We start from the raw sequence: 14,647 nt of genomic DNA on the forward strand, positions 1-14,647 counted from the left end.
CTGATCAGAATATTTAGTCGCGAGGTGGGACGCCGCAACGAACTAATTCCCGCGCGCGTCACGGTTAACCGTGCGCGTACACGCCGGTTTGTCCTTGCCGCGCGCATAAAACCTTTGGATCGCGTGACTCAGACTCCGGACACTCCGGACACTCCAGATTCACCCGACCTGGCCAGAAGCGATTAAAGTTCGAGGGTTTTGCGGAGATGGAGCCGTCGCCGTCGCCGGCCGGCTCAAGGCTACGAATCTAGTCGATGGAATCGGCAAACATTGCGCAAACAGTGTTTTCTCGTGACGCCACGGTGTTTCGGTAATTTGGCAGTCAGGATGACGCAGCCGAACGAGCCCTGGTAATTTTTCGACTAGTGCACCGACGCGATTGACATTCTTCCACGATGAATCGCCCCGTCCCGAGGACGCTGCAACGTTAGATGCGACCGTTTCAGCACGTAGCCCCACTCGATATTAAGACGTAAATCCAGTTCCCGTATCGAGGCGGCACGCGATCCTCGCCGGTAGTTTTGTCGTGACCCGGATTCCAAGTCGTGAATCTTGTCGTAATGGAACGTTATCGTGACATAGGATTACCTGCACGGGAATCTACCTCCCACACGAGCAACGTGTAACTGCAGCGAACATTATGAAACGAAGGTAATTCTCGATGGCCGTTTGCAGTAATCGCTTTACATATTCTCAAGATAGATAAATAGAGTGCTGTTAATTTTCGTTCGGGTTTTCGATGGACAAAAGCCTAGATGGAGAGCATTCGTTTGATAGAAGATTGCACAAATCGTACAAGATCTGTCGGTAGGAATCGCTTACGCGTTTAACCAACTTTTATACCTCGATATCGATGGTTACTTCACGTCGAAGAATTAACAATAGCAACAGAGACAAATACGTCTCTAAACACCGATGAAAATATTCGATCGTTAAGGGCGGATCTTCTGTACGTTTAAAAGATTTTTCACTCCCGAAATTGTACTTAAATGCTGCACATTATCCATGCAGCAACTGGCCGTAAACTTTCGACGGTTAACAAAGAAGATACATAGCTTTCGAAGGTGATACGGATGCCAGACCTAACCCTCTTCGTTTTTGTCTCGATACCTTTGTATCGAAACAAAACATCCAGAAAGTAAAACTAAAAGGACCGCCGTTCCGAGACCCACCCCTACGCATACTCGACCAGAAACATGGAACAGGTTTGCAACAAAGCGGAGAAACCGCTGCGAAAGATCCAACGTGGTTCCGATACTCGGGTTAAAAGATCTAAAAGTTAAACTGGCTGGGTGATATTTAGAAGCTCAACAATTGAATGTAATTCGGTAGGATAAGCGGGTATTAAAATTGTGGAAACGCAGAAAGCGTATAGGGGAACGCGCAAGGTGGCGGGCCCAATTTCCTTGTCTCCGGTACACGGAAGCGAGAAAAAAAGAGAGAGGACTTTGTCCGCGGATGAAGATCCGGACGAGCCGACAACTGAATCAGATAGGGCACCAGCTCCGGCGTTCCCTTCCCTTATTCTTTTACTCGTCCTTGCGCCTAAACCCGCCACCGCCACCGCCACCGCCTCTGCCTCTGTCTCTGCCTCCCCGTCGTGCCTGACTGTATGCGTGTTCCTGGTAAACGCGTACACGTATACCGACATGTATGTCCAGAGAGTAAGAAAAAAGAGGAAAGATCGATCTTCTTGACCGTGGTGTGCCGGAGAGCTGGCCGCGCGTAGAATCGACGTGCGTTCGTTCGCTTGCTCGTTCGTTTGCTCGCTCGCTCGCTCGGTCTGTCGGTCGGTCGGTCGGTCGGTGGGTTGCTCGTCACCCTGGGTGGGAGATACGAAGGTATAAAACCGATCTGGCTGTGTGCTGGCAGCCAGTCCAAAGGCCAGATGTGCGGCGGCTCTAGTCGCACACGTGCGAGAGAGACGATCACGACACGGCGTGCGGTACTCCCGCAACGCGATTCACGCATCAACTTTTTATGATTTCGCACTAAGATCGCCCGGCTCAACAGTGAATTCGTCGACGATTATTTCACCGCGAGGAACAAAGTACGCGCGACGATAAAACACATCCGGACAGGGTGACGACTACACTGGAGGGACCGTTTCGTTCGTCCTGCTCTCAGCTTCCGAAAGGGAGGGAAAGGGCAACGAACTCTTGCCGGCGGATATCTAGTACCCTGAAACTCCGTCGTATGCTAATCCTCGAAAATAGTCGTACGAAGCACGCAAGAAGAAATATCGAATTTCGGAATTGTTCGGGGGTGATCGAATAGTGGATTTTTTGTGGTACACGTGCAGCTCGGAACCACCAGCCATTCGCGGGAGTGGTGGTAACGGAGCAGAGATCAGTGGGGCTCCTAGGTGCAACGTTTTGCTCAGAGATCTGGCAAGTGTATTAATTGCCTTTAAGTGATTTCACGAGGGAGGGGCATCCCGGATCATGTCGGGAATACGAATCAACGTGGAAGAGGCCTCCAACGACGAACGCGAGGATATCGTTCGAGACGTAAGTTTCTCAACAAAGATCGCAATTGCTTGCTGCGCGATCTACGGGCATCAATCGCGCCGCGGCGATAGCGTTTCGGAGTCGCGCACGCGACTGGCTCCCGACTAAAAACGCTCGTACCGCGGAACTCCAGCGCGTCTTTCTCAGCCACTATCTGCTTTCTATTTGTCGTTCCTTCCGCCATCGAGAAGCCTCGGTTCCGTAGTCCGACAGATTTAATCGTGATTACAAAACGCTGATGGATTCGCCGGACTTTCACGATCCGAAGAAGCGTTAGCTGCGACTCGGGGCAACAAAATAATATCACGAATAAATGAAAAAGTATCGGCCGACACGTTCGTTTCTTGACAGTTAAGGCTAGGGCCGCACGATCCTCGAAACGACGTGAGTTTGTATGTTCTTCCTTCTCTTGCAATTTAAAACAACCAAGACGGACAAGATTGGCGTTCCTACGGCTGTCTCTGTTCTTTTCAATCGCAAGACAAGAGTAAACATAAAAACGGACGTCGTTTCGACGCTCGTGTGACCCTGGTCTGAACGGCAACTCGAGCGAGTTACATAAAATCTTCATAAAATTTGAGAAAGTGCGAGAAAAAATTTCACAGATGTTATCCAACAGGAACTAAATTTTCCATACTTGACGTTCCATCGATAAGTTACGCATCGAGCATGGTGTAATAAAGATACCAGCCTCTACGATAACCTGCGTCGCTCGAGAAACAAAAAACAATATTGCACTCGGATATTCGTGCATAACGACGCCTGAAAACAGTTCCGAATATTCAAGGAATTCCGTACGAATTGCAGTTCATATCGTGCAATCGTGCATTCTGCGTAGCAACGTTCCGAAGAACAGTATCAAAGCTTTCCCCAAATAAGAGGCTATAAATCGACCGGTAGCGTTGTCCAATGTAGATGTATGGTACACAGGAAAAGTAGCCTGTTTTTCTTGGCCTTCAGCTTGGTTTGATTATTAAACTCGATTTTCGAACGAGAATTTCTAGTTATTACGTCCGAGAGAAAAAGAATAAGCTGCCACGTAACTAGACGAGTGGGCGTAGTGCGATAAAAGTAGACTGCGTTTCACGTTGAAAAACGATTTCCATAGTTTTGTAGCTCCGGGGAGGTTCTCGAGAAGCTTGTAACCAGTCATCTGTAGGCCATTTCTCACATTCTCGTTTCATAAGACCTCGACGCGTTCTATCATTTACGACCTTAGTCCCGGTGATTCGTCGAAACAGACGCGTAAGAGTAGCGTCCAAGCTTTCTGATCATTTTTAAACGATTCGTAAACCCGCTGACCAGTCTTCTTGTTCGATAAATTTACGAGCAGAACAAATGAATCGAACGTAAACGCAAACTTTATAATATATATTAAGTTTGGTAAACAACGACGTTCTAGGTACTATACTTTGTCGTTACAAGTAACTGCTCTATAATTGTGTCAACCTTATTCGATAACTGGCCAGCTTCGATAGCCTTCGCGTACCAGCGAAACCATTAAAATAATCGACGATATATTTTCCTGATGTCAATTTTTAATTCCTCTAACCGTCTTCTATCTCACGGATACGATAATGACCTTTGCGTTACAGAACGAAAATAGGTTGCGTCACCGTCCTCGGGAGGAAGTACAGTGAAAACTCGATAAATGTCCTCAAGAGCTGTTCCATAAATGATACATTTTTATCCCCACCACTAGGGGGATCCCCCTTGAACCAGTGAGGCGAAGTGTAACCGGAGACGTAGCGGCTTTCTTTAAAAATCTTTATTGCCTTCGTCACTTAGTTTAAATGTCCCTGTCAGTGTGACCACACTACTGTACAAGAAGAAAGTTTTTTATTTTTTACTTTTTTTTAATAAAAATTTTACTATCATGTGGGGAAGATTTTTCTAATTAAAATGAGACTAAACACGATATAAATTGGCCAATATTTATTACCATAATATTGAATTAAATATTGTGTACTCGTATCTTCGCAAGGTCAGTGGATTGGTACATTTATCGAACAGTGGTAGCTAACGAAACCCCCTATTTCATAAGTGTTGCAGTTTTTGATCACTTACGAAACGGTGGAACCGTTCCGTTTGAAAATAGCTACCTCCCGTTCGATAAATGTAGCCAGCACCTCGATGCGTCGTTCTTTGATATTTCCGAACATAGAAAAGGACAGCACAAGAAGGATAAATAAAGAGAGAAAGACTCGCAAGTACAATATTTAATTCAATATTATGCTACCAAATATTGACCGATTTATATCGTGTTTAGCCTCATTTTAATCAGAGAAATCTCCCCAACATGATAGTGAAATTTTTATTAACAAAAAGTAAAAAATAAAAAATTTTCTTCTGTGCAGTAGTGTGGTCACACTGACGCGGACATTTAAACTGGGGCGATAAATCCGAGTTTCAGTCTCTCTTTCTTCTTTAGCTACTGACTCTTTCTACGTTCGAAGCGTCGGCAAACTACAATCAAATTCGAAAGACGATTCTCCTATTCCGTAAGTGTTGCTGACCGGACCCGGAGTAGCGACATTTATCGAGTTTTCACTGTATAACGATCGGATCGAGCAGGATGCCGGATCCCTGGCCCTGAGAGATTAGTATCGATTAATCAATTTGCGAAAACAATTTTCAGTCATTGACCTTAAGAGAAGACGCGATTAATCGAGATGCGGCATATTCGAGAATTTCACTTTCCACCTTGATAACCTCGCAGTACACGCGCTCGTTTATCTCCTTCGTGAAAAGTCATCCGTCGACCACATGGCGAGTAGTTACGTACACAACTTAGCAAGGCTATCGTTAACGAGCAAACACTAAGGAAAACTAAGTTTTTAATCAAGTTTAAAAATTATTTCCATTACACGTATAGTTTCCACGTTCGTTGGTAACAGCAAAAATTGATGACTAACCGATGATGACACCGAAATGTTAAACCACCACAGCCGACGATGTAATTATGTAATTCACTCTTACGCGACTTTCGGGTTTATTAAGGAAACATTTCGTTAGGTTAAGCGATGCGTGTCAAACTTTCGTTCCATGTTACGAAGCACTATGACATTTTTCTAACAAATTCTGCCCTTTTCCCGTTAATCCACGAACCAATCATTCGTTTTTAATGTCAGTTTCACTTAAAAAAGTGAAATAATCGCTTATCCTAATTCATAATAGAAAAATAAAATACATGAACGAGCAAGGAAAATGGTAGAATTTCAAATATAATTCACTGGTATGCGTGTTGGGACTAAAACCTTGCGCAATGTCGAAATTTCAGTCGTTCTGGCGGGCATTGTATTTACATTGTAAATGCAAATGAACCAGAGACGATAGTTTCCAGTCGACCTAGAGAAGGTTCGAGTCGCGATCGTTCACAGACGAGGTTCCTTTGAATTTGGTGGAAGACGCGATGCGATCATCACGCGTCGCCAACATCTAAACGCGTAAATAATTTGCTAACAGAATTATCCGAGCATTATGAAATCAACGTATACGTATGTTCTCGGCTCTGTTATTTATAGCTTGTACAGGTTCGATCGACGATCGGACGAGAATTCGGACCGCACGATCGATGCGACGCCAGAGGCTACGGGAACGATCAATGAACATCGTTAACGATAAATCTTATTTCTCTGACCAAATCACTTTCGCGCGATCATCGTCGATTCATTGTTTACGCGGGAAAGAAAAAGAGATTCGAACCAGGCAGAATTACAATTTTCGCGACGCGTGTCAAACTGCTTGTTAGACGGGGAAAAAAGAAAGTTTCGTTTACGAGTTAAGTTAATCGCGTCGTGGACAATGTTTACGTTGTAAACCGTGCCTGCAAAGTCTTGGACGAGACTCTCTCAAATCTTGAATAACAAACTTGGATCGTGTTTTACTCGGGACTTAAAATTTTTAAAATTCGAAGTGCGAAACGTTAACCGTCTCGTTAACGATTAACAGTTTAACGATAAGTTATAGTCCAATTCTCATTTTGTACGCGATTAATTGTGAAATTTAAATAGCTTGTAACAACGAAGACACCGTGTGCAATTGTGCATGGCAGGAATAATCCGAAACCTTGTTGAGTAAAAGACGCTAAAGAAGAACGATGTGAAATGGTCCGAAATCGATCGAGCGCGTCTAATATGTTTACACGTTTCATTTGTATTCTGGCGAATTTCCAGCGATTCCGCTTAATCGCGTAGACGACGATTTATGTGGAATGGAAATTACAAAGTAATTGTCTCGACAGCTATTCATAATATGTATTCAGGATGCACGGACCGTGCCATGGTAAACGCTTTCAAACATCTTAATTATCCCGGATGCAATTAGTCTCTAGATCGTCTATGTATCGATTTTCATAACTTCCGCGGCGACATTGCGCGTTAACGAAGGTCCTTTTGGTAGTCTATTCCTCGTTTTCTTTTCTGGTCGAGGACGATTCGCGAACGAAGACGCGTGAAAAGCGTATCGTAAATTGGTGCTTGTCTAACTGTCCTTCTCGCCTTCCTCTTTCCATGGTTCGTCAAGGTCGATCCGATTGCCAATTAGTAGATACCTGGCCGATTTACGAGAAAAAAGGCCATCGAAACGGCGGCAAAAGGTTGCGCGATGAATCGAAATGAGATATGCACGGCGAGTCCTTATTGGTAATCATCCGTCATTATCGGGAAAGCTTCTGTTCTCGTTAAGGCTCTCGCGAGACGTTTACTAGATAGTCAACGATCGATTCACCGTTCTTCTCAAGATGAATCGATGTATCGGTAAATTTCATAGCCGTCCGGTACTATTATTCAGAGTCTTGTCTCATTGCGTCAAGACGAAACACGTGGCTTGACATACACGGTTAACAGGCAATCGAGAGAACGAAAGTCCTCGAGTTACGCTCAGAGAGAATCTCCGAGAGCCTGTTAAAATAAAGAAACGCCTGGAAGAAGGGAAAGAAAGCCGTTTCCTGAATCGTCCCGTATGAACCGATGCCTCACGTCCGTACACAAAATCGTTCCTGTGTGCGTTCGAGAGTTTTCACCGGTCTCTCTTTCGGTCGTAACTCACGGAACGAACGCTCTTATCTCGCGACGGTGTTGCATGAGCAGCAGCCAAGAGTTCTTGAAACTGAAACGTTACCGCTACACCGCGTTCAACTTCCGCGAGTCGTGAATAAAGGAAACGCCGATGCTCGGCAAAATCTTATTTGCAAATCTGTCAGACTAATTGAACGTTTCACCAGCAACGTTTCGTGGACCATGCTTTTCTTTTGAAGGCATTATAGAAAAACCACCTCGATAAATACATGTTTTCGAACAATACTATCAAGTTTACGTGTAATTTAAATTTACGCGGAAGTCGAGCAAATTCGTTGGGAAATTCGTAGAAAATATAGTAGAAAAGTGTGGAAGCAAGCGATTAAAAGTAATAAAATGCGAGAAAAGGACACGTGTACTAATTCGTAGGATGTCGTAGAAGTCTAACTATGAAATACCGGCTAACTCGCTCCTCTTCGACGACATCGAACGTGGATAGGTCAAGAGGAACGTAGGTGGTTTCAGAACGATACCGAAAGACCATAATCGTGGTTATCGTCTAATAAATAATACCGATAGGTGGTGGACATAGTTCTCATCGGGGGACAACCGAAAAATAAAACCCTCCATCTAATCGTTTCATAATCGATTCGGTAATACGTTGTTCGCAATCTGTCGAGTCCGCGATAGAAGTAAAGCCGTTTCAAGGACTCGCGGCTTGCACGCAAAGTGTTGATTATAAATGATACCCGACGATCTCGATCGGACACGAAGATCTGCCAAGAGATCGTAATCGAGCGACTTTCAGTTTTTTCGCTCGATTCTCCTTGCCAATGGTAAACACAGCGGCATGCAATCGTCGATGTAATAAAGCTGGTGCGTTGCAAAATATATAGACTAACGCGGCAAAGGGGTCTTAGATTTATGTTTTCTGTGAGGCAACGTACACCATGACGAGATCGATGCGAAAACCGGCCAGCGAGCGAAGACGCCGCACAACTAAGAATGAAAGCGTGTCGAAACTCGGGCTTTGGTAAACTTATTGCTTCTCCTCGATCTTTAATATTAGCAAATAATAGGTTGTCGGATTTATAAAATCGTTTTTATGTCTTTTCGGTTCTGTTTAGCTGGAAGAAAGATTCGCGATAACACTGTCACGTATCGACACGCGTCCCGATTACGTCGAGCGCGATTTTAATTGCGTTCACCTTAACGAGCTCCGATCTAATGACTCCTTGATTGTTACCTGACACCGACGTAACGAAGGCGTTACATTATATCGGACTGTCGGCAAACGTAAAGTCATCCTTGAACGAAACCTACGGAGACGATGAACGTTGCCTACGATAGGAACTGCGATCTATCATCCGCGAGAAACGCTGACGTAAGCTAATTATGGAAGCGCAATGGGTTTTTGTAATTTTCCGGTTTTGGAGAACGAAGGGAATTGTCCCTGCGTTTTCAGACTTAAGATTCCATTTCGAATTCCTAACTTTCAGTTTTACCGAGTACCACGATATTTATAGCCATTACCAAAAAGTCTATCAACGGTTCGAATAATTTAATCGATACAAAGCAAAGATCCGAGTTGTAATTCGACCGGGATCGAACGTGCTACAGCGATAGAGAAAATCCGGTTTAGCAATCGTAGGTGTCGTCTACGAACAAAATAAGCTCACTCTGCCAATAACGTGTTCTACGCAGAACGAGTATCGAAACGCCTCGATATGGCCGCCAGGTTGTACTTTACAGAGAGTCCTCGACAGTATTAAACTTGTTCGTAGTATAACGGTAAATAGCTGTAAATGATCAAACGCTTTGTATTCGAATGTATCTAGTTTTGAAATTTCATCGGTACTCTGCGATTCTCGCGAACGAAACAAAGTTAAATCGTGGCACCTGGTAATGGCATCTTTCTTTTGTTACACGGTAAGAAGAAAACGTAGCCCCAAGTGTCTATCGACGTAGACATCGATCCTCTCTGGTCTAATGCATTCGTCGATCCCATTGTCAGTTTATCGTTCGGTTTAATCCGCGCATGGAAAGAGGAAGACGATCGAGGTAGTTGAATTGTTGGAATATCAAACGAGAGGGACAAACTTGAACGAAAAAATCAGTGTTTCGAAGTGTCGCGTTACGTGGGGCCAGCACAGGTGCGGCGCTTCGAGGTTGACCAGTGTATTGAATTCCACAAAAATTCTTCACGACGCCTCTCTTTAAGCGTCGCCCAGGCCATTCTCTCGTTCGGTCTCGCTCGAGCGATTGCTCTTTCTCTCTTCGACTTGCTATGCCTTCTGTGTCGGCAAAAATTTCGAGATATACTGGCTTGGCAACAAATACCTGTCACCAGCGACACCGCGCACTACCAGCTATCGAGATTCGGTTATGAAACTCCTATTTGGTGCCGCCATTTTCTTCCATTGTCTAGGATCTGTTGCACCATATACGGGTCGTGGCTTTTAGTCTTCTTTTACATACATTATTTCGTTAATCCTTCGAAACGATTCACACCAATTTCTACACACTTCGTATCGATCACCACGTGATCATTTTATTATCAACACTCGGGCGCTATTCGCGTTGTAGAATTTAGTAAATCCTTGATCTTTATTTACATTTACTCGACTCGGTAGTTTTCGCAAAAATGAATATGCGAAACTTTATCACGAAGCAAGACAACAACCCTAAGCACCTGTCTACATTGTGCAAAGGGTTTCTATTGGAAAAAGAAACAGTCACGAGACTCGAGCTCCATTTACCTGTTATACGAAGAACTCACATTTGGCAACTACTATAAGAACCATGGAACAATATGAAATTAGCCAGAATACCAAAAATATTTCGGGTCATCGTTAACAAACTAAGAAAGGCTGAAAAGAAAAAAAACTTATTTCTTTGTACAAAAAATGTAAATTATGTTTGCTTGTTTGTTTATCGACAAATAAATCTTGGTTGGTTACTTGAAAAGCATTACAGTTCTTTCGAGAGAAGACCCTGTTCCTCTAAACTCGCGAACGTAGCGATTAAAATTCGTAAGATCGTGTCTCGATCTAGATGGTTTGTGCGCTGCTCGTTTGATACAGTCCCGGAAGATCTGTAGGGTCGATTGGCAAAAATGCGAGGCAAGGTTGCTTCCATATTATTTACTGAATCGACCACGCCCGGCAGAGCGCATAAATCGTGGCCGCAGCCTCACTCGACGTTCCATTAGAGCAGTTACCTTCGATCTGGAGCATAGTGCCGCTGAAAAACAGACCACAGGGAAGAAGAAGAAAAAAAGGCAGAGAGCCTCGAACCTTGGGCGGCGGCCAGCGGCGAAGGTAGGCCACCGCGGTGCGAAACGTGACTGATTTACGTGTGAAAATGGCCAATTAACCGGCGTAATCGATGTGTACACGCGTGTAGTACGTACCGAGGGGCCTCCGCAGTGTCAAAGTCGCGGAAATGCTCCGTGTTCGGTTCGGCTCTGGCCCTGAAAATGGTTGCGGCCGTGCACCTTGGGACCATGCTTCACGAAGCGAGGAAACGACCACGACCACGATCACGACGAAACGCAACGCGACGCGACGCAAAAAGTAACGCAGAACGTTACCAGCGTGCCAGCGGAATTGAAGAGTATCACCGTTATGCAACGATCAAACCGGAATGTCGAGAGCGGGGCTCCCGTGGCCCCGGCTGAACGCCGAAATTCTTCCTCCGGGGAGTGGTGGAAGCAATCTTGACAACTCGTTCTTCTCTATGTTATGTTTTGAACCGTTTCGTATGCAACGATGCGTTTTTATGCGATCGATGCCGGTGAAACGTACGACACCGCGACCCGCAGGTAAACGTGTCGTAATAGACGACGTGGGAAATGTTGAACGTTCACCTCGGATGGCTAATTAATATTGACGTTCGATACGCGGGGAAGGTCAGGGAACTCTTTCGATCGAATAGAAAAGGGGGTGTTTGGTATCGCTTAAAGTACACCGTTTCAAGTGGTTATTCGATCTACTTATTGGTAAATCCAACTGCGGTCGAATAGATGAAACAGAGGTACCGTAACGGCACGTAGTGTAATATTCTCCGGCTCCACGCGATTGCAGGTGGTAGACATTAGAGATGGCGTGTATTGCTACTTTTGAATCACTCGTGATCATGGTGATTTTTCACAGTGATTCGTGATCGCTTTTGATTGGCGGGGAGCGTTCTTTTCACTCTTCACGAATTACATATGTCCTTAGACTGTATATGTATTATATTATAATATGGTCTAAAAGCAATGTTAACATAATTTTCTTATTAGGAGAAAGAAAAGTGATAGATAGATGTAAGTATAAGTTTCATTTCTCATTGTTTCAACTTTCGTTTCATAAATGTTCGTTAAATTTGTCAACAAAGTATACGCAAAGCTAACCTGTTTATAATTTTAAATTCCAACTTATTTCTTTATAATATAAATATATACAAAATGTCATATTGATGTATAAAAACTTACTATGAATAATGTTAAAAATTAAATTTATATACATGTCACTTACGTTATAACTTTATGCTTAATATTATCATAAAAGCAGTTCAGCAAGGTGTGATTAAGCGTATAATAAATATATTTGTAATAATGTAAGAATAACAGAATATAAAAAAAATTTAGTTAAAATCATTATTAGAAGAGCCAATTGTAGCTAAAGCAGCTATTATGAGTAAAAACCTACTATATACTTTAATATGCAAAGCAGGAAATATTAGATGAATTGGCGAAAGGATATTTTCAAAAGCTGGACTAATTTAAAACCCTCAAAATTATCTATGTTGTTATTTTTTAAATAATAACCCAGATCTAACCCAGCCTTTTCCATTGCTTAGACTACATTACTATAGAATTTAAATTTGTAAATCTTTGAATTTCCACCAAGGGGAATTAGCGAAACACTAACGCTACTAAAACATCATCTTTCGGATCACGATCGTGAATGGAGTTTAATCACGAGATCGTGATTTTGTGATCACTGTGATAAATCACTGTTAGTGATTTTGCACGCCATCCCTAGTAGACATGCGGGCCAGGCAGAAGTGTAATCGATGCGACATTATTGGTTACGCGATCAAAGCTTCACGTCGATTTACGTTGGTTTCAGATCGAGGCGACGGCGACGGCGACGGCGACTACGACGGCGGTAGCGGGTAGCCCGCTTTCCTGGCACATCCCAAGGCCATCGTTGGTCGGACGAAGCGAGAGGGACAGCGAAAATGGTAGCTGGGCTCATCATCTGCACCCGAACTCCCCTTCGCGAGGATCCACATCGTCCCAAGGATCTACCGCCAGTACACACGTAAGCAACTCGCACGCTAAAACCGATCATCGAAGGTAACAGGATCGGTTGCCAATCTGACGGTTGACTATCGAGCGTGAGCGTATCGAGTGAAGATTTGATCGACGAATCTTTGCGTTTGTGTGTTGCAGAGTGCCGCGTCGGGCACGTTACTATTGACAGCCGCGAATCTCGCGAATCTCGCGGCTATTCATCCGCCATCGGTGACCACGCCGAAACAGATGGACACTGCCTCGGTGGCGAGTAGCACTCACTTCACTGTTGTGAACGGACTAGGCAGACCAACGACCGTCCACAGGAAATCCTGCTGCGCGAGAAACCAGCTCACCGTGCTCGTTTGCACGATGAGCTTCCTATTCATGGTCGGTCTGCTACTCGGAATCCTTTACATGGAAAGTGAGTATCATTCTTGAGCAATCCAAAGCGTCTTATCATTTCGACAAACACTTTTTCGACCAAGATTCAACGATTTCGATTTCGGAATAACTTGTTCGATTCTTCATCGAAGTTGCTGTTTCTGCGCAACTCATCTTTAAATCTAGTTTCCATGCCGTTTACTTTTGATTTCAGTGAGAATTCGCGACAAATATCACTAAGGCCGAAGTAGATGAAAATTAACGATGCACGAACGAATCAACGAAGCGACGAACAAGACGGAACAACTACGAAGAATGGAAACGAGCGAAACAGAGAGGCAGAAAAGTTTCCTCGAAGACACAAATTGGCGAACGTTCTTCGTTATCAACGACCGTCTTATTTCTATTTACAATGTACATGTGTATTTTCAAACACTTTGAGCGTTAGGACAACTCGAAAATTAGACGTTCTCGTTTAGAGATAAAATTTCGACGGATGTATTCACAGTGTTCGACGCGTGGTACGTAAAAACTCAGTAATTACATTCCTGTAATGAACTTTGTTTTAGAAGACACGAACGACGTAGCTCAACGCGAACGTAACCCGTTTGGAGCGCTCAAGCATTCCACGCAAGGACTGACGAGTCCTCTAGAACCTTTAATTCTACGTATTTTATTTTTCTCTTTTCTCACCAAGAGAGACGACGATGCAACGACTAATATGCTTTCTTCCATTCGAGCCGATCTGGCGAATTTTCGATCGATCGCAGGTTCATGAATCGGATTAATACCATCTTAAACCGATAAGGACAAAGGACGGTGCAACTGTTCAAGATCGATCGCGTAACAAGATAGCGACGTCATCGTCTAACAAAGTTACACAAGTCGTATAAATACTTGTTCGATTAATATTAATGGACAGTTCGGAGCAATCGACGAAACAGGAGTAAACTAAGCGGATGTTACTTTAGAGGTCGTTATTTAATTGTTACTAACAAAACGCCTGAATGAAACCCAGATTCTGTGAGGGTGTCGTTTCAGGAAAAATGTACGGAAAAGCAACGAGGAGCGAACGTGTCAATCGCTTCTCGCAACTGTGATATTACTTGCGTATTAATTAATCGTCGATTCAACAAGAAACTGTCGTACCATAAGGTAAACGATACGGTTGTTTTATTTTACCTCTCCCCAGTCCTCCCAAGATGAATAGATTCGCCAATTGAAAAACGTATTTAATCAAACAATTTAACACTTTGGCTGCCACGTCACCCATATATGGGCGACAAGACTTTCCCACTATGGAACTAAAACAATTTATACTCTAAAATTAAAATTGAAATGTTAAATAAATTTGTATAGGACGAATTTCAACGTGATTACGAAAATAAGTACCAAAAACAAATTTTAAGTTATACAGTTTACAATTATTTAAAATCGAAGTTTTGATTTCG

At 43.6% G+C, this 14,647-nt stretch overlaps 2 protein-coding genes across 2 annotated transcripts in view; one reads left to right on the forward strand and one right to left on the reverse strand.

Annotated features, from left to right (window-relative positions):
- The window catches only part of LOC122401638 (nuclear migration protein nudC), a 51,217-nt gene that overhangs the window by 34,727 nt on the left and 1,843 nt on the right, over nucleotides 1-14,647 (reverse strand). The gene's annotated exons all lie outside the window — the stretch shown is intronic.
- Nucleotides 1,869-14,484, forward strand: LOC122401639. Its single transcript, XM_043403883.1, has 4 exons — nucleotides 1,869-2,510; nucleotides 12,646-12,840; nucleotides 12,972-13,236; nucleotides 13,411-14,484. The coding sequence occupies exons 1-4, from the start codon at nucleotides 2,445-2,447 to the stop codon at nucleotides 13,434-13,436; spliced, it is 552 nt and encodes a 183-aa protein (XP_043259818.1). The 5' UTR covers nucleotides 1,869-2,444; the 3' UTR covers nucleotides 13,437-14,484.

This window comes from Colletes gigas, unplaced genomic scaffold (assembly GCF_013123115.1).
Source record: "Colletes gigas isolate AHSC1104 unplaced genomic scaffold, ASM1312311v1 Colletes_gigas_Sc00026, whole genome shotgun sequence".
NCBI classification, from domain to species: domain Eukaryota; kingdom Metazoa; phylum Arthropoda; class Insecta; order Hymenoptera; family Colletidae; genus Colletes; species Colletes gigas.

Bases quoted from the DNA above. Each gene is read 5' to 3' on its own strand.
- LOC122401639 (XM_043403883.1), top strand. From the start codon at position 2,445: ATGTCGGGAATACGAATCAACGTGGAAGAGGCCTCCAACGACGAACGC. The intron at 12,841-12,971 runs GTAAGCAACTCG...TGTGTGTTGCAG, and splicing joins GATCTACCGCCAGTACACAC to AGTGCCGCGTCGGGCACGTT. The intron at 13,237-13,410 runs GTGAGTATCATT...TTTTGATTTCAG, and splicing joins CGGAATCCTTTACATGGAAA to TGAGAATTCGCGACAAATAT.